This window comes from Lontra canadensis, unplaced genomic scaffold, assembly GCF_010015895.1.
Source record: "Lontra canadensis isolate GAN:19392208 unplaced genomic scaffold, GSC_riverotter_1.0 scaffold71, whole genome shotgun sequence".
In the NCBI taxonomy this organism is placed as follows: Eukaryota; Metazoa; Chordata; class Mammalia; order Carnivora; family Mustelidae; genus Lontra; species Lontra canadensis.
This window is the reverse complement of record NW_022631065.1, coordinates 1059730-1085844: the sequence shown is the minus strand read 5'-3', so window position 1 is coordinate 1085844 and position 26115 is coordinate 1059730. Positions and strand designations below refer to the sequence as shown.

Genomic DNA, 26115 nt, shown 5'->3' with positions numbered 1-26115 from the left:
AGCCTGCTTCCTCCTCTCTCTCTCTGCCTGCCTCTCTGCCTACTTGTGATCTCTCTCTATCAAATAAATAAATAAAATCTTAACAAAAAAGAAAGAAAAAAGTATATATGTGTGTATATATGTACATACATAAATATGCTAAAAGTATATACAATGGTGAACAGTAGTAATAGTGAGAGTGAATGGTGCTTGAGAGAAACCTAGTTTTATTAGTCAAAGGGAAACTTGTGTGTACCGTTTCTTCCCTTTGGTGTTTTTTTTGTTTTGTTTTGTTTTGTTTTGTTTTGATATATAAATGCTTCCTTACCAACTACATTAGTTGGGGAACTTTATTTATTTCGTCCACCGTTATATCATTATATTATAAGAACAATACCTGCTCTTATAAGGTCATTGAACAAATATTTACTTGAAGAGCAACTTTATAGATTTAATTTATTAAAACTATCCCAGTAAGACTGAGACTGCTTCTAGAAATTTCCTACCTCTCCACTGATACTGGGCAACATCTTCCCTTGAAAAGTCCCATGTCTTGGAGTACTTACCAACAAAGGAAGATGTCAGTGAATGTCTCTGCTGTGGTAAAAAGTGCAAATATAATCCAGTACATCATCCATTTGACCTGTTGAAAGAAAAAACAAAAAAGCTAGTAGATAAGGTCAAGGATAAATGGCTGGCTGCCCAACATCAAGGACAAGAGGCTCAGACAGTGGATGCTGAGGCATGCCCAGGCAGCATATCCTGCATTTGTAACCCGTTCTCCCTGTCCTTCCACAGCTTGGTTTCCAGTTGCACTCCAGACTTTGGGGCTGGAGGCAAACAAGCTACTTCCACAAATAACCCAGACTCAAGGTCAAAGTAGATCCTGGTGACAATCTATGCTTCACGTGAGCCAGGGAGACCAGCAGACCAGGAGGGACTCAGGATTCAGTTAGGTCATTTTACCAAGACTAACACCACATAATAGACTCTCCAAGTCTTAACAGAGATATACTTTGGAATGACCTTTAATCAGGCCAGACTTTCTGGAATGTGGTCACTTAGGAATGTTTTCCTATGGAAAAGTCTCACATCCCCTCACAGAAACTAGATCCTTTTTTTTTTTTTTTTTAAATCTCTCCCATGTGACCAACCTTATGCATTTCAACTGCCTCTCTCCTCCAGTAGAGCCCTTGGACCCCTGTCTTCCAAACCACTGCAAGTCTTCCACCTGCTTCCTTTGTCTCCTGGCTTCTTCCACACCAACTCATCCTATAAACCACATCTATGCTAATCTTCCCAAATCAAGAATTTACCAGACTACTCCCTGATTTAAAATCTTCCAGCCTGCAGAATAAAGTCCAAATTCCTTAGCCTGCTCCATGTAGTGTCTGGTGATGGTGGAATAAGGCATTTGACTAACCCTCCTGCTAACAATGATAACATACTCTGAACAAAATATTTAAAAACAACTCCTTGAAGCCACTAGAAAGCTATCAAAAGTTGGTAGAGCTGCGGGTCCATATCTGGGCTCTCTACTATGTTCCACTGGTCTATGTGTCTGTTTTTGTGCCAGTACCATGCTATCTTGGTGATCACAGCTTTGTAATAAGGCTTGAAATCAGACGATATGATGCCCCCAGTTTTGTTTTTCTTTTTCAACATTTCCTTAGCAATTCGGGGTCTCTTCTGGTTCCATACAAATTTTAGGATCGTTTGTTCCAGCACTTTGAAAAATGCCTATGGTCAACTAATCTTCAACAAAGCAGGAAAAAATATACAGTGAAGAAAAGACTCTTCAATAAAAGACACTGGGAAAATTAGACAGCTATGTATAGAAGAATGAAACTTGACCATTCTCTTACACCATATACAAAGATAAACTCAAAATGGATAAAAGACCTCAACATGAGGCAGGAATCTATCAAAATCCTAGAGGAGAACATACGCAGTAACCTCTTCAACATTGGCCACAGCAACTGCTTTCAAGACATGTCTCCAAAGGCAAAGGAAACAAAAGTAAAAATGAACTTTTGGGACTTCATCAAGATCAAAATTTCTGCACAGGAAAGGAAACAGTCAACAAAACAAAGAGACAACCCACGGAGTGGGAGAAGATATTCACAAATGATACTACAGACAAAGGGCTGATAGCCAATATCTATAAAGAACTCCTCAAACTCAACACTCAAAAAACAGATAGTCACGTCAAAAAATGGGCAGAAGACAAAACAGACACTTCTCCAAAGAAGACATACACATGGCTAACAGGCACATGAAAAAATGTTCATCATCATTAGCCATTGGGGAGATTCAAATCAAAACCACATTGAGATACCACCTTACACCAAGTAGAAGGGCCAAAATCAACAAGATGGTAAACAACAAGTGTTGGAAAGGATGTGGAGAAAGGGGAACCCTCTCACACTGTTGGTGGGAATGCAATTTGGTGCAGCCACTTTGGAAAACAGTATGGAGATTCCTCAAGAAATTAAAAATAGGGGCGCCTGGGTGGCTCAGTGGGTTAAGCCGCTGCCTTCAGCTCAGGTCATGATCTCAGGGTTCTGGGATCGAGCCCCGCATCGGGCTCTCTGCTCGGCAGGGGGCCTGCTTCCCTCTCTCTCTCTCTGCCTGCCTCTCTGTCTACTTGTGATCTCTGTCTGTCAAATAAATAAATAAAATCTTTAAAAAAAAAAAAAAAAGAAATTAAAAATAGAGCTACCCTATGACCCTGCAATTGCACTACTGGGTATTTACCCCAAAGATACAGATGTAGTGAAAGGAAGGGTCATCTGTACCCCAATGTTCATAGCAGCAATGGCCATAGTAGCCAAACTATGGAAAGAACCAAGATGCCCTTCAACAGACAAATGGATAAAGAAGATATGGTCCAGATATACAATGGAATATTATACCTCAATCAGAAAGCATGAATACCCAACATTTGTATCAACATGGACCGGACCAGAGGAGATTATGCTGAGTGAAGTAAGTCAAATAGAGAGAGTCAATTATCATATGGTTTCACTTACTTGTGGAGCATAAGGAATAACACGGAAGACATTGGGAGATGGAGAGGAGAAGGGAGTTGGGGGAAATTGGAGGGGGAGACAAACCATGAGAGATTGTGGACTCTGAGAAACAAACTGAGGGGAGGGGGTAGGGGGTTGGATGAGCCTGGTAGTAGGTATTATGGAGGGCACGTATTGCATGGAGCACTAGTTGTGGTGTATAAACAATGAATCTTGGAACACTGAAAAAATAAAACTAATTTTTTTTTAAAAGTTGGTAGAAACTGGAAGAAAACCACAGCAGGATAGATCCATGTTGATGTGCCTGGGAACAATCCCCAGCCTGCAAATCAGGGGCAGACAGAACTCAAAAAGAAACACATAGTCTTTTTGCCTGCAGAACTGGAGAATGAAGTTTGAGATTCCTAGAGAAGCTAGAAATTAAGAGGGAAAAATCCCAGAGAAGGAAGCTATAAAGGGGAAGGCCCCAAAATCCACATGTAAATTCCCCTTAAGTATTTGCCTGGCCCCTGAGTTGCACAGAATCAGGCAATACTCCAAGGTGGCCGAGGGAAAAAAAAATTTGGAAAGCTGGAAAAAATTGAGAAGACTAGTATCTTCTCACTGTAGTAGAAACAAAGTTTAGAGTTTGAGTTTTACCAAGTGGAGGAGCTTGGTAAACATCTGGGAATTTTCAGTGAAACATCTAAAAGAGCATACCTTAGTAATAAAAATTACATCCCAGGACTAAGAGATCAGCTCTAAGACTAAGGACAAAACTGAAATACTCCTGCCCCAGTAAACACAAAATTTAACTGCCACAAGGTCAAGATGATCTACAGAATTTAACTACCTACTGGAACAAAACTCAACATTCCTTACAAGAACGTAACATAACATTGTAACAAGATTGCAGAATATTAGGTTAATATATAAAAGTCAGGGGCACCAGGCTGGCTCAACCAGTAGAGCCTCTGACTCTTGACCTCAGGGTTGTGAGTTTGAGCCCCTCATTGGGTGTACAGATTACTTAAACATAAAGTCTTAAAAAAGTCAACTGATTTCCTACATATCTGGACATATGGAACTTGAGATTAAAATACCATTTACATTAGCAGCAAAAAAATAAATTACTGAGGACTATATCTAGCAAAATATGTAAAAGTTCTATGTGAGGAAAACTATAAACTTTGATGAAGGAAATCAAAGAAGATCTAAACAAATGGAGAGATATTCCATGTTCATGGATAGAAAGACTCAATATGGTCAACACATCATTTCTTTCTTCCAAAATTCATCTATAGACTCAATGCAATCCACATCAAATGCCAGAATATTCTTTTGTGGATCCCAACAAACTGACTCTAAAGTTTATGTGGAAGGGTGAAAGACCAAGAATAGCAAGAATAAAGTTGTAGGCTTGATGCTATCTCCCTTTAAGACTTAATATAAAGCTACAATAATCAAGACAGTGTTATTGCTGAAGGAATACATAAATAGATCTTAGAATAGACAAATAGAGGGGCGTTCCAGGATGGCTCAATCAGTTAAATGTCTGGCTCTTGATTTTGCCTCAGGTCATGATCTCAGGTTGTGTGATTAAGCCCCACATCAGGCCCTGTACTCAGTGGGAAGTCTGCTTGAGAGTCTCTCTCTCCCTCTCCTGTTGCCCCTTCCTCCACTTTCTCTCTCTCTCTCTCTCATAAATAAATAAATCTTGAAAAAAAAAAAGACAAATAGAATAGAGAGCCCAGATAGAGATGCCATAATTATAGTCAACTGATCTTTGACAAAGGAGGACAGGCAATTCAATGGAGAAAGAATAGTTTTCTCAACAAATGGTGCTAGAATAACTGGACATCACATGAAATAAATAAATCAGTAAATAAGTAAGAAAATGAGTAAATGAATGACTCTAAACACTGGTCTTACATCCTTCATAAAAATTAACTCAAAATGGATCATAGGCCTAAAAGAAGATACAAAACTATAAAACTTCTAGAAGATAACATAGAAGAAAATCTAAGTGACTTTGGGCTTGGGAATAAGTTTTTTAATACAACAGCAACAGCATGACCCATGTAAGAAAAAAATTGATAAATTGGATTTCATTAAAATTGAAAACTTCTGCTCTGCAAGACACTGGTAAGAAAATGAAAAGTCAAGCCACAGAACAGAAGAAACTATTTTCAATACATATATCTGATGATTAAATAATATCTGAAATATACAAAGATCTCTTAAACTCTGTAATAAAAACAAACAATCCAATTAAAAACTGGGCAAAAGATCTGAACATACACCTCACCAAAAAAAGATATACAGATATAAAGCAACTTAATAACAAAGCTTTTGTTATAAAAGCTAAATTTTCTTTTGTCACCACTTAACAAGACACTTATCCTAAGAACACAGGTGCAGATTCAATATTATTTTTCTTGAAAAGGTACAAATAAGGGAACCTGGGTGGCTCGGTGGGTTGGGCCTCTGCCTTCGGCTCTAGGTCATGATCTCAGGGTTCTGGGATCGAGCCCCGCATCGGGCTCTCTGATCGGCGGGGAGCCTGCTTCCTCCTCCTCTCTCTCTCTGCCTGCCTCTCTGCCTACTGTGATCTCTATCTGTCAAATAAATAAAGTCTTTTAAAAAGAAAAAAAAAAAGAAAAGGTACAAATATGTTAAAGAATCTACAGGAAAAGATAGACATATAGAGTGAAGAGATGGGAGATTTCAAGAGAAAGGAAGCTTTTTTAAAAGATTTTTAAAATTTGGGTGCCTGGGTGGCTCAGTTGGTTGAGCGGCTGCCTTCAGCTCAGGTAGTAATCCCGGACTTCCGGGATCGAGTCCCGCATCGGGCTCCCAGCCCCTTGGGGAGTCTGCTTCTCCCTCTGACCTTCTCCTCTCTCATGCTCTCTCTCACTCATTAAAAAAAAAAAAAAGATTTTTAAAATTTATTTGGGAGAGAGAGAGAGGGATCATGAGCAGGGTTTGGGGGCGGGTAGAGGGAGAAGCAGACTCCCTGCTGAGCAGGAAGCCCGATCCAGGACCCTGGGATCATGACCTGAGCCAAAGGCAGACACTTAACCAACTGAGCCACCTAGGCACCCAAGAAGGAAACTTTTTAAAATTGTATCCTAAAATCGAAAAACAGAATATTTTATTTTTTTTAAGTTATTGAACGGAATTAAGAGCAGACTGGATGCAAAAAAATTTTAAAAATCTATGAAATTTAAGACAATAGAGTCAATAAGACAGAAATCTAGACTGGAAAAAAGTGGAGAGGCTCAATACCCATGAAATAGCATCGAGCTATTCCATATATCTAACATATATGGAATAGGAATTTCACAGGAGAGTAAAAACAGAATGGGACAGAAAAAATTTTTGAACAAATAATGACTGAAAATTTCCAGAACTGATCAAAAATAGCAAATCCACAGGACCAGAGAGTCCAGCAAATCCCAAAGAAGATAAATACAAGAAAACTGCACCAAGGCATATCACAGTAAAATTGCTGAAAAAGAAAGAAAATCTTGAGAGAGAGAGGGAGGAAAAAACATATTGCATATAGGGAATGACAATAGATGACTTTTCATCAGAAATGACGAATACCAGAAGAAAACAGAATAACATACCTAAAGTGTTGAAAGAAAAAAACATGTCAACCTGTATTTCCATTCCCAGCAAAAATATCTTTTAAAAGAAAAGGCAGGGGTGCCTGGGTGGCTCAGTGGGCTAAAGCCTCTGCCTTCAGCTCAGGTCATGAACCCAGGGTCCTGAAATGGAGCCCCGCTTGGGCTCTCTGCTCAGCAGGGAGCCTTCTTCCTCCCCTCTCTCTCTGCCTGCCTCTCTGCCTACTTGTGATCTCTGTCTGTGAAATAAATAAAATCTTTAAAAAAAAAAAAAAGAAAAGAAAAGGCAGTTCTGGTGAATGCCCATTGTCTTTGTAACTCTGAAACATGCGTCTCAACAGATTTACTCAGAGGTCTTCTTCATTCAGAAAAATGAGACTGTCCCTTGGGAGCCACCTTGTTTTAATATGTCAAAAGTAACTGCTGTCTGAGAGACCATATGCTGCCAAGATTATCTGCAGCAGAACGGGCTCCTTGGCAGGGGGCAAAGAAGGTCTTTCCAACTGTAACTTTCATGGGATGCTGGGGCCCATGACCCAGGAATTCCAAACTGGTTTCCAGATACACTGCCAGAAGCCTGAATTCCTGCTCTACTGTCTTTTTCTTTTTAGTATTCAAACCATGCTCTAATATCTTCAGTTAAAAACAGAGGATAATGATGAAGAGCCAGAGTGGCTCAGTAGGTTAAGCAACCAACTCCTGGTTTTAGTTCAGGTCATGATCTCATGGGTCAGGAGATGAAGCCCTGTGATGATCAGGTCAGGGGAGAATGAAGAACACTTTTTCATTTAAAAAAAAAATTTTGAGGGGCGCCTGGGTGGCTCAGTGTGTTGGGCTGCTGCCTTCGGCTCGGGTCATGATCTCAGGGCCCTGGGATCGAGCCCCGCATCGGGCTCTCTGCTCAGCAGGGAGCCTGCTTCCCTTCCTCTCTCTCTGCCTGCCTCCCTGCCTGCTTGTGATCTCTGTGAAATAAATAAATAAAATCTTAAAATTTTTTTTTGTTTGTTTGACTTTCAGATGGACATGAAACTCTCACTTCCTGAAAAGCTCCCCCAACACCACAACTGCTCTGGTTTCCCTCTTGATTTTCTGGCTACCTCTGAAGTTCATCAATTCCTCCACAAGGCTTTGTTCTAGACATTCTCCCTCCCTCCCTCTCTCTCTCTCTCTCGCTCTCTCTTTTAAGATTTTATTTATTTACTTGAGAGAGAGAGAGAATGACAGAAAATGAAAGGGGGGAGGGTCAGAGGGAGAAGCAGACTCCCTGCCGAGCAGGGAGCCTGATGCGGGACTTGATCCCAGGACTCCAGGATCATGACCTGAGCTGAAGGGAGTCGCTTAACCAACTGAGCTGCCCAGGCATCCCTAGACATTCTCTTTTAACTCTAGACAAGACATTTTCCCCTGGAAAACTCTGCATTCCTCATCAGCAACCAATCACCAAGTTCTGTCACTTCCACTCTGTTGAACCTATCTTCTTCTCTCCATCCTTTCTGTCGTTTACTTACTTCAGACCACCAACATCTCCTATAAAATAGAACTACAGCCTTTAGCTTGGTCTCTAAACCTCTGACCCTTTACTAATCTGTCCTCCATATTCCATTCAGAACGATCTTCTTAAATCTAAATTTGATAATTCTCCTTTCCAAAGTCTTCAACAGTTCCTTAATTGTTTTTAAGATGAGGCCCAAATTCCTTAAATTGGCTTTCAAGTCCTTGCATGAATGAAACCCTAATTATCTTTATAAAAGCTTTCCCCCACACCAATACTTTCTTGAATTTTTCACTCAAGTTAAAAGAACTTCTTTCAGTTCTCTGAACAGTGTACCTTCTTTTGCCTCCAGGATTCAGCCCTCAGATAGCAACCTCAATATCATTTCCCCCAGGAAGTATCCGAAGCTTGGGTAAGTACCTTCTCCTTTCTTCCTCTTACAGTGTCTCATACATGCTCCCTGTCATAACACTTGTTACTCTGCTTTGACAGTACCTGTCTATTCCTATGCTTTTCTTACTAGACTGTAAGCTCCCTGAGAGTGGAGACAAGTTATTCTTACACATCGCCGTATTTCTAGTACCTACAACAATTATTGGCACCTAGTAGGTACTCAAGGGATATGTTTTGAATGACTCAATTAGAACATTGACATTGTAAATGGGAAAGAAAGGAGGGTTTTCATATGTTGAGAAAAGAATATACTTCAGGAAATACTGGTTTAGGTGGCTTTTTGAGAAGAAAGGCAAAATTAGCTTGCAGGGCAATAGATGTTCCCCACAAGGGTTTGCTGAATGGATGGCTGGGTATACATAGGAGGAAAGGGACTTACTGAAGTCAGGGCCTGGTGTGATATGGAACCACTCACACCAGCAAGAGGGTAAAGAAAGAGGCAAGTTAGGGAGAAGAGAGCACCATAAGGCTGAGGGGAGTCTGAGGGTTCAGAACATCCATGAAGAATGTCTAACAGGTCACTGAAAAGATAAGAGCAATTCTCAGAAAGGAGGTCAAAACTATGCACATAGATGAGGGAGCCGTAGTAAAGAGGAGACTTGAAGTGTTCACCTAAAGAAGTTTCTATCTTGTGCTCCTCCACTTTAAATACTGTCATGCAGGAGTGTCTGGGTGGCTCAGTGGGTTAAAGCCTCTGCCTTCAGCTCAGGTCATGATCTCAGGGTGTGGGATCGAGCCCCGCATCGGGCTCTCTGCTCAGCGGGGAGCCTGCTTCCCCCTCTTTCCCTCTCTGCCTGTCTCTGCCTACTTGTGATCTCTCTGTCAAATAAATAAATAAATAAATAAATAAATACTGTCATGCAGAAAGAAGGGTTTGAGAATGGTTTGCTGACCCCAACAGGGTAAAGGGAATATGTGACTCAGAGATGGAAACCATAAATTACCAGGAAATGGTTTTCCCCATCATGCCATACAGAAACCAAAGAATGCCCATTTTTTCCCCCAAGGTTTGAAATAGAACTTGCCAAGTTTGAGGGATTCTATGTAATGCTTCCTGTCAGATGAGGGGGAGCTTGGGTAGGTGAGCACCCAGGATAGAGAGAGGAAGCTATGGCTGATTTGAGGAGTAACATTCAGGAGCAACGTCAGAGCGGATAGTTGACCGCATGACTGGGAAGTCCCTCTCCCCTGGTCAGGGGCAGGATCCAGGAGTGAGGAGATAGAGAGAAGCCGAGACCCTAAACCACAGCAAGAACATGGGAGGCAGAGCCTGGAGGCTTTTCATGAACCCCAGAGGTTCGTCAGACTCTTCCCCCAGGGCTCCTGGCAGCCTGCAAAAACCTTCCACATGGGCTGGGAAGGCAGCAGGTGTAGTTACCTCCTTAGCCTTATCCCCACCTTTGGATCCTCTCCTACGCCAGCCACGCTAATACCACTTAAGTCTTTCATGCTTTCTTTAGCCTCTGAGTCCTGCTTCAGCCTCACAGAGAATCACCTATACCTGTGACTGAGAAGGAAAAAACATGAGCCTGGTTTACAGATGGCTCTGCACCATCTGCCAGGGTGAGCTCAGCGCGGACCGCTGCGCAGTCAGGGGCAGTCCGGAGAGAGCAGCAGAAGCGACAGTCCCCGGCAGGCAGAACTTTGAAGAGCACACTTATGCCTTGAGGTAATGCCTTTACACTGTCACCAGGTATAGTAACTATATTTTCTTACTTCCTGTGTTCTTGACGCTCTGGCATCTGTAGCTTCACTGGCTGGGGAGAGACTGCCCCTCCTAGGACTAACCAAGTCTTGAGAGAGCAAAGGACATGCCCTGCAGCACACCTTTCATAGGCAAACAGGATCAGTCCAGAGCCCATACTCTTAAACTCCCCCTTTCATGGGGCTCTCCCAGGTTGAGCCAATATTCCCCAGCTCTAATCACCCCAGAGCCTGCTAAAGTTATTCAAACTCGCCAATCCTAAACCTGCTTGCACTGCCTAGCCTTGACCTTCCTACAGACACCACAATGCAGAGTGTCACTGCCTCTGACTCCTAACAGACCCAGGTGTTCCCCCATATGGCCCTCCACAGCCTGCTGTGCCTCCTCCTTCTGGGAAAACTGTAAGATGTTCTTCCTTCGCGGTAGTCATTTCTGTGTCGGCATGCCCTACCATACCCAATTAAAACAAATCCCAGGTACATTTCAAACCCCAGGTAAGTACTGGCTAGATGGCAAGGTCCTTGGAAGGAACAAGACTGAAGACTGGTGTTGAAGGGGTTTGGGAGGGGCGCCTGGGTAGCTCAGTGGATTAAGACTCTGCCTTCGGCTCAAGTCATGATCCCAGGGTCCTGGGATCGAGCCCAGCATCGGGCTCTCTGCTCAGCGGGGAGCCTGCTTCCTCCTCTCTCTCTCTGCCTGCCTCTCTGCCTACTTGTGATCTCTGCCTGTCAAATAAATAAATAAAATCTTAAAAAAAAAAAAAAAGAAGGGGTTTGGGAATGACGTGACTAGGACCATGGAATGTGGACCCATGTGGCGCCTGTTCCTGCTCACCACAAGGTCCCCATGGCACAGGAGGCCTTTGGTAATCAAGTAGATGAGGTGACCAGCCCTGTGGATGTCAGCTAGACACCTTCCTCGGGATGACTGTGCATGTCCAACGTGCTCACGTGCCAGCAGCCACGTGGGAGGGACAGAGGGAGCAGGTGGCCCTGGCACTGTGGAATCCCTCTCACCAAGGCTGACCTGGCCACAGCCACAGCTCAGAGCCCAAGTCGCCGGCAGTAGCACAAGCATGTCTATGATGATACCATGTCTCATGGCCCCAGCCAGACTCCTTAGAGCAGGCTCATCACACCAGGCCCCTTCCCTCACAGAAGGAGAAGCAGCGTCTTTTCTGAAAGATTCACTGACTCTGCATGTGGACTTGCTTTTCCTGCTGCCATATTTCCGGCAGCATGTAGAGTAAGCTGTGGGCTCAGTGTCCTTTTTATTTTGATGCCTGCCACCCAACACTCCTTCTAACCAAGGACCTTCTTTTACAGGAAAAGAAACCCAAGACAAGAGGCTGAGGGGCTGGGGAGTCACGATCTTACCGTGCCCCCACACACCAGATGCTCTGAGGCAGCAGACTTTATTTTATTTTTTTAAAGATTTTATTTATTTTTTTGACAGACAGAGATCACAAGTAGGCAGAGAGGCAGGCAGAGAGAGAGGGGGAAGCAGGCTCCCTGCTGAGCAGAGAGCCCAATGCAGGGCTCGATCTCAGGACCCTGAGATCATGACCTGAGCCGAAGGCAGAGGCTTTAACCCACTGAGGCACCCTGGCGCCCCAGGCAGCAGACTTTAAAGTGTTGCAACAGCTATAGGAGAGTTCTGAAAGAGAGTCAGCATTCTGGGGTTGAGGCATTGACCTGGAGGATGCAGTTTCTTCCGTGAACCAGGAAGCAACACTTGCTTCTGCAGCTTAGCCAGAATCTAAAGGTTCAGGGACCAAGGAACTGAGAGTGGTGTTGGTTATGGGTAAGCCTACTGCCAGTTTCGTGCAACTCCAATTGTGGTTCGTGGACCAGCACCACTGGAATCACCTAGGAGCTTCTTAGAGATGCAGCATCTCAGAACTCACCCCAGACCTAATGGATCAGCACCTGCATTTTAATAAAATCCTCTAGTCATTCCATGTGCACATTGCAGTTTGAGAATCACTGGTCTAACAGACTCACAACATTTTTGTGTTTTACCTTTAAATCTCTGAGTTCTGCTGTTTAATTCTTACAGTACCTGAAGGGTGGGTGCTTTCACCAGGGATACAAAATGATTCCAGTGATGTGGAAGCAGAAACGACACTCCTACCTGGCCATTTCAGGACCATGATGTCTCTAGGAAATAGATGTCTCTAGGAACTGATCCTGATTACCAGGGGGGAACAGGGTTGCTGCTACACAATGTGGCAGGAAGGAGGGTAGATGGGAATTAAGGAGCCTCTGGAGGGATCTGGGTGGGATCCCTTGTGTGAGTGAGTACCGCCTTGCTCAGAGGTGAGAGTCAATGGATCATCACTACAACCTTACACAGGCAAGACCTTTGCTAAGGCCTCCGGCTCCCCACAAAGGAAGACTCAGGCCACAGCCCTGGGTAAGGAATCCCACTCACTAAAGCTCTAACTGAAGACAAAAAGAACATGAATTAGATGGTAGAAGAGGGAAGTAATAGGAAAAACTGTGAAAGAGTTTAGAATGGGTGATCTGTAGAATGCTAGATGCTGTCCAGAGCCTCCTTCTGAATTATCTTGCTTCTATAGGTGTCTTGTTTTTCAATATCTTTGAACTATTTTACAACTTTTTAAGTTACAGAAAACTGACTGCAATGCAAATGATTTTGTCTAGAGGTGCAAATAAATTTTGTCCAATGGAGGTGCAACTGATCTCCCTACCCTCCTCCAAAATCAGCTAAATATCTATTAACAAATTCATTTAATCGTTCCTGATTTCTTAGATACATCTGCTCTTTGGAGTCTCCTTTGAATTTTTTTTAAATACCTTTATTGGTTCCCTTATTAATTAATGAGTTAAGTAAAACTTTCAACATGTGTCAACTTTATTTTTGTACAAGAGTCATGATTTGACCCTTTTAAAAAATCATCTTTTAACAAAACATGAATACCAGCTATGAACTCAAGACTACTTGCATGACTAAGAACTATAACTTCTATCCATATTTTCTTCCTTTCTGTATCATGTATAGATTTAAATATTTTAACTAGTTTTATTTTTATGTATTCTCTTTCTCCCCCTCATATAGCATATGTCTATATACTATAGGGGTATGTCAGTGATGGTTCACTTGACAATTTAATTTTTAGAGTGCTGAATATTAAGATCAGAGCCAGAGGAGGAGAGGTCTTTGCCAGAGATACTGGACTGGTGCTGGATTCAGCTGAAAAAAACTGGATTTACCAAGTACATAAATCATACAGAATTCTTGTTAGAAAGTTTTTTAAAGCCAAAATATGGTCAAAGGAGTGGATGTGGGTGCTGAGCAGCCAAAAATATAACAGATATAATCTATATCTGTATCTATATTTATTTGTTTTTACTACCAACGTCCAATGCCATTTAATTTGGGGACAGTCTTCTAGCATAAGGATCTTTGTGGGAGACAAGGCCAGTTATATAGGCTTAAAAAAGTCAAATGCTTGTATTTAGGATTTTGAATCTGCAGGGAATGTTCCAAAGGCACAGACAGCTGGCAGCCAGTGTCCCTGGTGGGGACCTCCTCATCAACTTCCTAACCAGAGCCTTCCTGTGATGTGAACTTGGCTGTCACCAAGAGGCTGTCATCTAAGTGAAATGGGACTGTGGAAGCAAGCTCAGAGATGCTACCCTGGCTCTGAAGACAGAGGAAGGGGCAGGAGCCAAGGAACGCAGATGGCCTCTAGGAACTGCAAAAGATAAGGAAATGGATTCTCCCCTAGAGTCTCCAGAAGGAATGTGGCCCTGCCTGATTTTAGCCCAGTGAGACCCATTAGACTTCTGACCTCTAGACTGGGAGATAATATCTTTGTGTGTTTTAAGGCACTAAGTTCATGGTAATTTGTTACAGTGGTAACAGAAAACAAATACGGGAGACTACTGTAACATTCCAGGAAAAACCTGATAAGAACAACATTTAAGAGAGTGGCAGCACAGGAGGAGAGACCTGGTTTGAAGGACCATTAAGGGGATAGAGATGAAGGACACAGTCAGGAACCAGGGGTGTGTATAGGGTTGGGTGGTGAGGGCCAGACAGAAGCTAAAGGCAATTCCCGGTTTCTCTCTTGGACAAATGGTCAAAACGAGGGAAAGAGGCCAGTGTAATGGTGAGTGTGAATGGGCGTGAAAGTGCATGTGAGAGTATGTGTGAGTGTGAGAGTGTGTGTGTGAGAGAGCATGTGAGTATAAGAGTGAGAGAACATGTGTGAGAGATAGTGTTGTGTGTGAGACTACGTAAGGGTGAATGAGAGAACGTGAGTGTGAGAAGTGTGTGGGTTATGTAAGCAGGAGAACATGTGTGAGAGAGTATGTGAGTGGGAGTGGGAGAGCACGTGTGTCTGAATGAGAGAGCGTGTGAGTGTGTGGGAGTGAGAGATGTGTGTGAGAGTGTGAGAGAGTGAGAGCGTATATGAGTGAGAGAGCATGTGAGTGTAGAAGTGTGTGTGGGTGTGTAAGTAGGAGAACATGCGTGAGAGAATATGTGAGTGTGAGTGTGTGAGAGCACATGTGAGTGAGTTATGGCTGTGTGAATGAGAAAACGTGTGTGAGAGCACAAGAGTGTGAGAAAGTGTTGGAGAGCGTGTGTAAGGGTGTGTGCAAGAGCACGTGAGAGCATGTGTGACAGAGTGAATGAGAGTGTGCATGCGTGTGAGCAAGTACAGGAAAAGGAGGCAGATCTCTTCTCATACTACTCAGCTCCTTTCTTTCAATTCCATTTTTATCAAGAAACCTTCTAATCTTAACTCTCAAGCTTTCCCTACGGGGAAAAACTCATGCTCACCAGCCAGCACAAACAGCTGCTCTGCTTGTCAGTTATATTTTTCAATCTAAATTAATGAATTGCCATTTTAGTCCTAAACCAGGCTCCTGTGAGTTTGGTCAGACCAAAACAATTTACCAGGGTCTGATTTCTCCCAGATGAGCTGACAGAGTTGAGTTTCTGCCCCTGCAAAGTGGAGTATCAGACCCTGAACCACGGTGACCCCAATTATGCCTCCTTACGTGGCACAGCTTCCCTGCACCCGTGGCTGGAAGGGATCGGGAGAAAGACTGTGGGAGAGGCTGCCTCCTGCTTTACCCCTGCGCCAAGCCAGTAGAGAATCTGGAGGTTGTGTGCTTGCAACTCAACAGCTACTTATAGTTCACACTGAGATTCCCTCAGATATACCAGGGACCTTGTTTCCAGAGAACCCAGCCCTGTCTAGATGCCCTGCTTAGCAGATGCAAGACCAGGCAAGCAGTTCAGGGAAACTGAGGGAATGAGGGGGTGAGTTCCTGTTGCAGTTGACCTGGAGGTGGCTGGTTTTCATCATAAAGACATCCTGGAAAATCTGAGAAAGAAAGTGACTTTCAGATACACTTTATTTCTTTACCTGTGGCAAACTTCCAAAATGACTTCTGAGTAAAAGAGGGAAAGCAAAGACCCTTTGTCCCTCACAACACTAGGGGCCAGGATTGCTGATATCCACCCCTCTGATTAGGAAACCAAGGCTCTTGGAAGTTAAGCTTTTTTCTTTTCTTTTCTTTTTTCTTTCTTTTTTTTTTTTTTTAATTTATTTGCGAGAGAGAGTGAGTGGGAGACAGCATGAGAGGGGAGAGGGTCAGAGGGAGAAGCAGGCTTCCCCCTGAGCAGAGAGCCTGATGTGGACTTGATACCAGGACTCCAGGATCATGACCTGAGCAGAAGGCAGATGCTTAAGCACCTGAGCCACCCAGGTGCCCAGAAGTTAAGCTTCTTGTCCAGTATATCATCCATCAAATGTCAGAGCCCGCACTTGACTTCAGACTCCTGATGCCCTAATCCACATCCTCTGTAGTCTGACCTGGGTTTCTGTCCCACAGGACCTGGACGTCTTTTCCTCATCAGCCACCCCATGCAGGTGTCTGATGATTCTCCTGCTTAGAGGAACCATCCAGCAACAATACAATCCTTCAACTGTAAGTACTCCAGATTCCCTTCCTACATGCTCAGCCCTCCGCTGGGTGCTGGGGAATCGGATGAAAGATGATGACCAGCTCTTGTTCTTGAAAAGCTTATAAAGCAACAGAGTTTAAATCACAGGGTACTCAGGTCACACAACTGGAATGGGAATCATCACCAAAGTCACAGAGGCAGGAGGGCCCTGTGGTGGACCATCTCCCAGTAACCGTGGTCTACACAGTGTTTTCTAGACAAGGAAACTGAGGCTCAAAGAGGTAAAGTCATTTGTCTCAGGCCATACAGTGGTATGTGGCAGCCTGGGTGGCCTGTGATCCCTGATTCCATTTCCTTTTGCCATACCTCCCTTCCATTTCTCTGGTTCTGCAGGGGTCTAGACATGGGGAGGACTCCTGGACCAAATGAGGCAAGTCTCATGAGAAGAAAGGTAAAGGAAGGGTTCCTTTGCCCTGCTACCAGTGCCTGCATCACAGGCCATCCTCCTCCTCCCACTACTTCACACCCAGCTTCTCCAAGACCATCAGGACCCCACCAATAAGTGCTACTTACATATTCTTTAATGTCCTTCGATTTCACAGCCTTGTAGGAATAATATGCAGGGTAAAGGGTGCCAAATATAAGCCTGGAGGGAAAAGGGAGAAAAAAGAGAAATGTGATTTTCTTTCATCCTATTTGATGGAAAATGTCTGTTTTCAATGCCGAAAGCAGTTCTCCAAGCAACAGAGATGCGGATTTGTGGCCTGATCTAGCTTTATGAATGCGCTGAAGGTTTCTTCTCGTGGTTGAGCCGTGCTTAGGAACCTCTGTCCCGTTTCAACTTCACACCCATCTTCCTTTAGTCTGTGATTTGGCAACATAAAAGAGTGATTCGGGGTCATGGAAGCCAAAAATGGAGGTGAGAGTGGGGGTGGGAAGCCAAGCTGAGCAGCCCGTGGCCTCTGAAATTAAAGGTCAAACTCTCCTCTCCTGCTGCTAATCCCCACTGATGCTCTGTAAAGCCCACCCACACCGTCGGCTTCCTTTTCCAAAAAAAAAAACCTTTCCACTTAAAGTTCCTTCAAAATTTCCCTCCCCTCACACTGGATTCCAGCATCCTGCAGTCAGAATCAGTCTTTTAAATTCTAGACACACATCCCAAACCTGCGTTGACTGGCTTCTCTCTGCCGTTAAGAAGGAGGAGGAAATAAAATGACAGCACATGACTGTCTAGGTACCAGCTCTCACTGGCCATGCCCATGGCTGCACGAGATCACTAAATGGTTTGACTCTCAGCCAGCCCCCATAGTTCTCCCAGCCCTCATTCTCTCCACCTGGCCCCATCCCCTCGCAAAGCCTTTGCCTCTGCTGTTCTCGCTTTCTGGAATTGTCTCTTTCTCTTTCTTTGCTGGTTAATGCCTGTTCATCCTTCAGATCCCAGCTCCATCATGCCTTCTTCATAGAAGACTTCCCTGACCTCTCCGACTAGGTCAAATCTCCTATGACACAAGGTACACATTATCAAAATGCTGTTTTACGACTAGCTGTGACGCTCTCTGATTGACAGCCTCTCCCAATTGAACTATCAGTGCCTTCGGAGCGCAGAATGAATCCGCTTTGTTCAACAATGTGTTCTCAGTGCCTATCCAATGGAAGGCTCTCAATGGATATATATTTTTTAAAGATTTTATTTATTTATTTATTTGTCAGAAGAGAGAGAGAGCACAAGCAGGGGAAGCAGTAGGCAGAGGCAGAGAGAGAAACAGGCTCCCCGATGAACAAGGAGCCCAATATGGGACTCCATCCCAGGACCCTGGGATGAAGACCTGAGCCGAAGGCAGCGGCTTAAATGACTGAGCCACCCAGGCGCCCCTCAATGGATATTTTTAAGTGAATGAACTGACAAAATGTTAGAGCTGGAGGGGTTTAATCCTTTCATAAGACAGATGAGGTCACCTCCCAGGTGTAAGCTGTCTGGGAACAGAGCCACCTTGGTCCCAGGCCTCACAGGAGCCAACATCTCCTGTAACAGCCCCACAGATGGAGCTTCTAGGACCCCTGCAAGGAGGTCCCTGCAAGGAGACACCACACTCCGGAAGCCCAAACCCATGGCTTCCTCATCAGGTTATTTAAAGGTCATACAGAGAACCCAGGCCAGATTCAATGTACCAAGCAGGGGTCGGCTTTCCCATAAGATCTGTGGCCAGGTGACACCTTGACCTTCCATATTTATCAGGTTTCCAGGGAAAAACAGAAGGTGAATGGAACTGAGTCAGTTTCTGATGATGAAAGAGAAAGGGTTTTGTAACCTTGACTCACACGGGCCTTTCACCAAGTCCTGTATAGGCATCACTGCAGTTCTCAGAATGGCCTGGTAAAGGAACCTCTTTTATAGACAGGATACCAACATGTGGAGCCCTTAGTCACTTGCTTGACTAAGGTTGTGGGACCATAAGGAGAAAAGCAGGGGCTAAGACCCAGCCAGCTTGGCCTCCTCCAAGCCTGGCTTCTCACCACCACTGTCTACTGCTTTGGAGAGCAAGGCCATCCTCTGGGAAGGCCAGAATTATGCCTGGGGAGCAAGAGAAGCCAGCAAAGGGGACAAAAGAGTAGTCTGAAAACAAGGGAGAGGGAGGAAAAGAATTTAAGAAAGAGAGAGAAGGCAACAGTGTCAAAGGCAGTGGGCGGGCGGAGGGGAAAACACTTCACGGAGGAGCCTGCTGGGTTCAGTCATGAGGCAGCTTGGTGAGGGAGGTCCCTCCAACCACTCCACCCTGCCCCAGCCCCAAGCATTCTCGGATATCAGGGAGTCTTACTTTCCTAGGAGGCCTTTCCTGACCTTGTCATACCCCCCAACCAAGACTAGCTTCCTCTCGCTGTTCCATAGCGTCGTGACTCTGGACGTCGCCCTTTCCTAGCCCTGATCCACACCACTTGCCATGGTTTATTCAGTGTCTGTCTCTCCTATAAGAATATACGCTTCCCAAAGCCAAGGATGGCATCTTTCTCATTCATAACCGCCCCTGGGGGGCCTAGCAAGTGTTCAGGAAGTACATATTCACTGTGTGACATTTCAGAGAGTGGTGAAGCAAAAGCCAGAGCCCTCCAGGGGACACCTGTGACCTTGGAACTGAGGTCTGAGCATCCCGGGGGACGCCAGACGGCACCAGGCTGATTCAGCAAAGCCTCAGGCACGGTGCCACAGGTTCCGGAGAAATAAACACGCCGCTCCTTGGCACAGATGCCCCGGTTATTAGCACGTCTGCCAGGATGGTTCTCAGCCCCTGCCCTGAGGCAGCATGTGAGCTGCCGAAAAAAGAGAATTGGGAAATCCATCATGACCCCAGGCTGGCTGGATGATCTGTTCCTCTGCGAGCTCCAGTGAGGAGACAGGAACACCAATGCCATTAGAGCGGTCACATAACTGGAAATGCCCAAGGGCACCCAGACAAGAGAGGGCGTGCTCTGTCTGCCGGGCTCCTGACGTGAAGTGGCCGCCCATGTCCCCCTGTGTGCCACCCCACCCCATATATGACAGCACGGGGACAGCAAGACGGATTTGCTTCTCAGTCTCCAAAGGCTCAATAATGCCTCCTGGTGAGCTTAGCACTTCACTGCTCAGGGAAAGGAGAGTGGGATTCAAATGGCAAGTTCTTCCTAACCCGTTCTGGAGAAAAGAAAGAACAAATGAAGCACAATCCAAGCCAAAGGGTTTGGGCACTTAGGTCCGTTCATACCAAGTCCCTTCTCCAGCAGCCCCAGGCGCCTTCCTTCCCAGCCTGATGGGCCCCCCCCCCCCGCCCGAGCCTCCCAATCTCACGGCCAGCAGCTGTCCCCTCTAAGCCGTGCTGTCTTGCTCACAATCTGTGACTTCCTGCCCCCGTCTTAGTGCGTGATCTTTCCACAACTCCACAATGCTTTTCCTGATAAAGTCCCACTAATCCTTTAAGACCCAGCTCAAAAAAGCCACGTGAATCTCTGGTCACTTGTCCCTCAGAATTTTCTGGGCGCTCTACTACAGACTTTATGTAGGAGTTTTAATAATAAATCGTTAACAATAATGATGGCAATATCACTGAGTGCTCACTAATGCCAGGCACTGCTGTACGGGCTGGACACGTTCTCGCATGTCAGTCCCTCCGTGCCCAATTGGGGTAAGAATTCTCACTACTCCATCTCACAGACTGGGACACCGAGGCCAAAGGAGACAGAGGAGGCAGGAAGACAGGTGGGATGTGAACCTGACGAGAGGCAGCCTGACAATAGGGCCCTTCTCCTTTCTCCTTCTGGGGTGGCCTGTACTGGCTGAGTCGTCTCTCTGGCCAGACCACGCAGTCCTGGTAGAGTCAGGTGGGGTCCCTAGTGCCTGGCACAGCCCCTCCCCAAGTGGGTACCTGCTAAGTGTCTATTGAGTGAATAAAGATCAAAGAATTGCAATCGCTCTCCAAGGAGCTTAACCCACTTGACAGATTCACATCCCTCTCCCCACAAGGTCAGGAGGAAAGCACTGACATACTTAAGAGGATCTAGAGTACTTAAGCGCTCAAGGCTGATCCCAGAAGAGGGACAGTGGAAGGCTTGAGTGCCTCCCTCTGGAGAGGAGACCAGGCTCTGGCTAACATACTCCTCCCAGTTATTACTGGACAGAAGCTCACACCGCACCCCCCAGCCTCAGAGCCCTGCACCCACCCTCCCTTCTCACCACTGTCATTTACTACTCGCCTAGAGCCCTCACCCCTTACTGCCTCCATTTACCTGCCTGACACATTTCTCCTGTCTCTGCCCTTCATTCAGTCTCTTGCTCTAAGTTAGGGGTCTTCATCCAGGGGTTGCCTCCCCAACCACTTCCACAGCTGTCATATCTACAAGGGACCGAGAGTCTCATCTTCTAAGGCAAGGGTTCCCAGCCAGGGTGACTTTGTTTCCCCCAGACATCTGGGTGATGCCTGGAAATACGCTGGTTCCCACACTGAGAGAGTGCCAGTGGCATGAGGTGGATGGAAGCCAGTGACGCTGCTAATCATCCCACATTGCACAGAACCCCTCCCCCTACCCAACAAAGAACAATCCAGCCCCCAAAGCCAAAAGTTCCAGAGTGGAAAAACCCTGGTCTAGCGTGTTATTTCCCAGTCCTTGGCCATGGATTCTTCACCCAGTCATCAAGGACAATCCACTCCCAGGAGTTTTTTTTTTTTAAATGCCCAGTGTCCCAGGCAAGACAACAGATGCTCAGATAGGAGGAAACAATCCCAAATGGCAAAGACCACATACCTATCCCATAGGTCAATGTCAGGGAAAATGCAACTCTGCAGCTACTTATCAATTTCCTGGAGCTCTGGCCAAGGGAAGAGAGGTATTGTTCACGTGAATAGACCATAACTACAATGCCAGTTACATTCACCAAGGAGGAGTGCTTACCACTCCTGGAGCCTGCAGGGCAGCAAGTGCTGGCCTGCAGCTCAAGTACAAGCTGTGACACAGGTGGCTGCTAACCTTGGCCAAGACTTCTGCAAACAATGAAACACAGTGTTTTTCACAGGCTTCTCAGGCATCCTAGTATTGGAGTAACATTTCCCAATCCGAAAATATGATGAAAAAAAATTTTTTTGAAAAGATGTATTTATTTTAGAGAGAGAGTGACATAAAGCATGAGCGGGAGGTGCAGAGGGAGAGGGAAAGTGAATCCCTAGCAGACTCCGCATTCAGCGTGGGGCCCGACACGGGGCTCTAGCTCATGGCCCTGAGATCACAACCTGAGCCGAAACCACGAGTTACATGTCCAACCGACTGCACCACCTGGGAGCTCCCATGAACTGTGTTGAAAAATTTAAAAATCAATGTTAGGAACATTTTTCTAAAATTAATTTTTTTAATATAAGAAAAATAACAGGCCTACTGTACAGTTATTTGTATAATGATAAAACAGATTGAATTCAAGGAATGGCACACCACTCAGGGGCTTCTAGAATGCAAAATTTCTCGACCTGGGCAGTAGTCACACAGAGTTCTGCTTTGTAATTACAAATGTGCATTAAACTGCACACATATGTTCTATGCACCTTTTTTGTATGTGAATGTTATATTTTATAATTTTTAAAAGTAATGTCCCATATCCGGAAAAAAAAGAATTTGCACGAAAGGTCTTCTAAGTCAGGAAGGTATACTATTTCCTTTGAGCATTAAAAGGCTATTAAATTTTACACTGATTACATTTTGTGTTTTCTGTTACTAATTTAAAAAATGTAATTTCTAATTGCTGTTCTCTGGAGGTTTTTTCTAAAAGCTTATGAGTCAATTTTTATTAGTCTCTATGAGAATTAATCCCCAAGATCATTTCTAGTAGTCCATTCTAATAGAAGGATGTTCCTTTCTTTTTGAGCTCCTACTGGCATTCAAATAAATACACTATAATTTTTAATATGAAAAACCTTTAAGACATGACATATATTTGAAGTCTCCTATATATTCTTTCCTGATATAGACCCTCTCCCTTCTTCCCCAAAATAACCACCAACCTGAACCCGGTGTTTATCATTCTCACCATGTTTTTATTAACTATGTTAACCGGGCATAAATGAAAAAAAGTTATACTTGCTTACACATTATATAAATGGAATCATACTCCTTGTATTCCATTGAAATATATTAATTTCACTTTGTGCTTTTGAAATTTGGTCCATGTTGACACAAATCTTTCTAGATCATTTTAAACCACTATATGGTATTTCGTCATGTGAATATATCACAATTCATTTATCCATATATAAATATGTACCTATTCAGGCATATTTAGGTACTTTCCAATTTTTTTTTTTACTATTTCAAACAGGGCTGTAATAAACATTCTACTACATGTTTCCTGTGCACATGTGAAACTTTCTTTAGGGTAGATACATACTATGAATCGTGGGGTACGACACCGTGTACCATGCACCATACAATGCAAATCTATTTGCCGAGGAAGTTCTTCAAGTTTTGACTTGAATTCCTGCAGTGTAGAAGACTTCCAGTGTTCCCCTTCTTGCCAAATGGATAGAGATTTAAAGTTTTTGCCAGTCTGAAACATGAGAAATGGTATCTTATGCCTTCTGCTGGCCATTTGGGCTGCTTAACTGACCTATTTCTACCCCCCATTAGCTTGTATTTTTCTTACTGATTTTTAGGACTCCTCTGAAAATTCTGGGTATAAATCCTTCCCTCCATGTGCATTGCAAACATTCTTCTCTAATAAAAAAATCTTTTAACTTGGTTTGTGGCACCTTCTGCTGTATAAATTTTAAATTTTTACATGGACAAACATATCAATCGTTGATTTTATAGCTTGTTTTTGTAACTTGTTAAGGAAATCCTGATCACATATATTTTCCCATAAATTTGTATAACATTTGCTTCTTCACTATTAGGTTTTAATTCATCTGGATATATCTTTATGTATGTTGTGAGTTCAGAATTCAATTTTATTCTTTTCTGTATGGATCCCAATTGTCCTGGTAACATTTACCTAATCTTTCCCATTGGGTTTCAGTTCTGCCCATCACATGTAAAGTTTCCCAACATGGTCAGGTGTTATTTCAACTCTCCATTCTGTTCTACTGGTCTACCATCTGACTATGCACTTTTACCACAGTGTCTTAATTCTCAGAGCTTTATAATAAATTCTAATGTTCTTAAAATCATCTGGCCTATTCTCAGATTTTTTTTTCTTTTTTTAAAAATTTATTTTATTTTATTTTATTTTATTTATTTATTTGACAGAGAGAGATACAGTGAGAGAGGGAACACAGCAGGGGGAATGGGAGAGGGAGAAGCAGGCTTCCCATGGAGCAGGGACCCCAATGTGGGGCTCAATCCCAGGACCCTGGGATCATGACCTGAGCCGAAGGCAGACGTTTTAACAACTGAGCCACCCAGGCGCCCTCTTAGCTTTTTTCTATACAAATTTCATAATAGCTTGCCAAATTCCATGAAAAACTTTACTCAGATTTTGGTTGGAACTGCAATGTATTTATAGATTTACTCAGGAAGAAATACCATCTTTGTTATCAGGTTTTCTCTCTATGAACATCATTTTTTCCATCTATATATGTCATCTTGAATGTCTTTTCATGGTATGTTATAAGTTTTTCCATAAAGATCTTGGACATGTTTTGTTTTATTTATTCCTAACTACTTCTGGGATTTTTGGTGGTATTGTGAATTTTTGAATTAGATTTTCTATTGGTTACTAACGGTATACAGGAATGTTTTTGATTTTCCATGTTAAGCTCAGAACTACTAATCTTGCTATAATCAAAAACAGTTGGGAGCCTCCAATGCATTATGCTAAGTGAAGGAAGCCAAACTCAGGAGTCAACATGCTGTATGATTCCATTTATATGCTATTCTGAAAAAGGAAAATGTATGGAGACAAAAAAAACAGATCAGTGGTTGCTGGGGCTAAGAGTGGGAGGAGTTGACTACAAAGGAGAGTGAAGGAATTTGGGGGATGGATCTATCCTACACTTTAATTGTCATGGTGGTTACACACTGTATGCCTTTATTAAAACTTAGAATTCAAACTCACAAAAGAAAAATCATACTAAAGAGTGACTTTTACTAATTATATCTCAATAAACATGGCCTTTTTTAAAAAAAGCATTTGGAGGAATTCACACTCATAAGTGTGAGTGTATGTGTATGTCTCCAAAAACGGCTAAAGCCAACCTGGGCATCAGCCTCCCAGCTCTAAAACAACTTCCTGATAGCAGAGGGTCCATATGTGATGAAACAGGACTCACATAAACCATAATGCACCTCCAGGCCCTGTTACTACTCTAGCCCTGAAAGATGTACCATGGGCCTGGGTTCTAAACACAGCTAAGCAAGCCTGATCTTTACCACGCTGCTGCAGAGCACATCCTCACTCACAGTAGTGATCCAGAAGCTTACCTGGGCACAGTTGCTCAGGTTGGGCGCACAGCTCAAGATTCCCATGGCACAGCAAACCACCTGGGCTTTGGTTGCCATGGCTCCCAACCTTTGGGCCTCTGCTTCTGCTTACCCACTGTGACCTTCTAAGAGGATAGAGAAGAAAATACAAAAACAGCAGAACTGGCCCATTATGCATTTTGGCTTCTTGGCAGTTATATTTTTAAGATATATAAGCTACCGGGGCACCTGGGTGGCCCAGTGAGTTAAGCCTCTGCCTTCGGCTCAGGTCATGGTCTCAGAGTCTTGGGATGGAGCCCTGCATCGGGCTCTCTGCTTGGCAGGGAGCCTGCTTCCCCCCTCCCCTCTCTCTGCCTGCCTCTCTGCCTACTTGTGATCTCTGTCTGTCAAATAAATAAATAAAATCTTTAAAAAAAAAAAAAAGATGTATAAACTACCATTTACTTATTGAATGTCCATTATGTGCCAAGATCTGCGCAAACTTCATTATAAGCATTATCACTTTTAATCTGTCTAAACTTATGAGACAAGTATTATTGTTTTTCTTGTATTGCAGATGAGGAAACTGGGATTTAGTGAAAACTGAATAACTGAGTTTAACATTAGTCAGGGGAGGAGGCCAGACTCAAACCCAGGTCTATCTGGTTCCACTGTTCATGATTTGCTGCTTTATTGACCTGACCACAATGCATGGCTCAGAGGCTACAGTGATCCCTGAATGAATGGATGGATGGATGGATGGATGGGGACCAGAGAGAGAGAAAGAGTGAATGTTGCCTGCTTTCTTGCCTAAGAGAACTCAACTCTGGCCCTGTATTATATATTTATTGACACAGGTGACAAATATAACTACAGGGTTCCAAGTACATACACTGTTTATACAAACAAGTCACTCTCTTGTTGATCTGGGCCAAACAGAAACAAGCCACATCTGCCTTGGCAAGGGATTCTGCTGACCTCTCTCTGAGGTCT

At 43.9% G+C, this 26115-nt stretch overlaps 1 protein-coding gene across 3 annotated transcripts in view; it reads right to left on the bottom strand.

Moving 5' to 3' along the window:
• REEP1 (receptor accessory protein 1) overlaps positions 1-26115 on the bottom strand; it is a 103647-nt gene that overhangs the window by 38087 nt on the left and 39445 nt on the right. For all 3 annotated transcript variants that reach the window (XR_004385348.1, XM_032880630.1, XM_032880631.1), the window contains exons 2-3: positions 16789-16861; positions 546-622 (exon numbers count right to left, since the gene is read on the bottom strand). Coding sequence is in view for 2 of the 3 variants with exons in the window: in XM_032880630.1 (XP_032736521.1) it covers positions 546-622; positions 16789-16861 (150 nt within the window). In the remaining variant the exon portion in view is untranslated. The remainder of the gene's footprint in view (positions 1-545; positions 623-16788; positions 16862-26115) is intronic.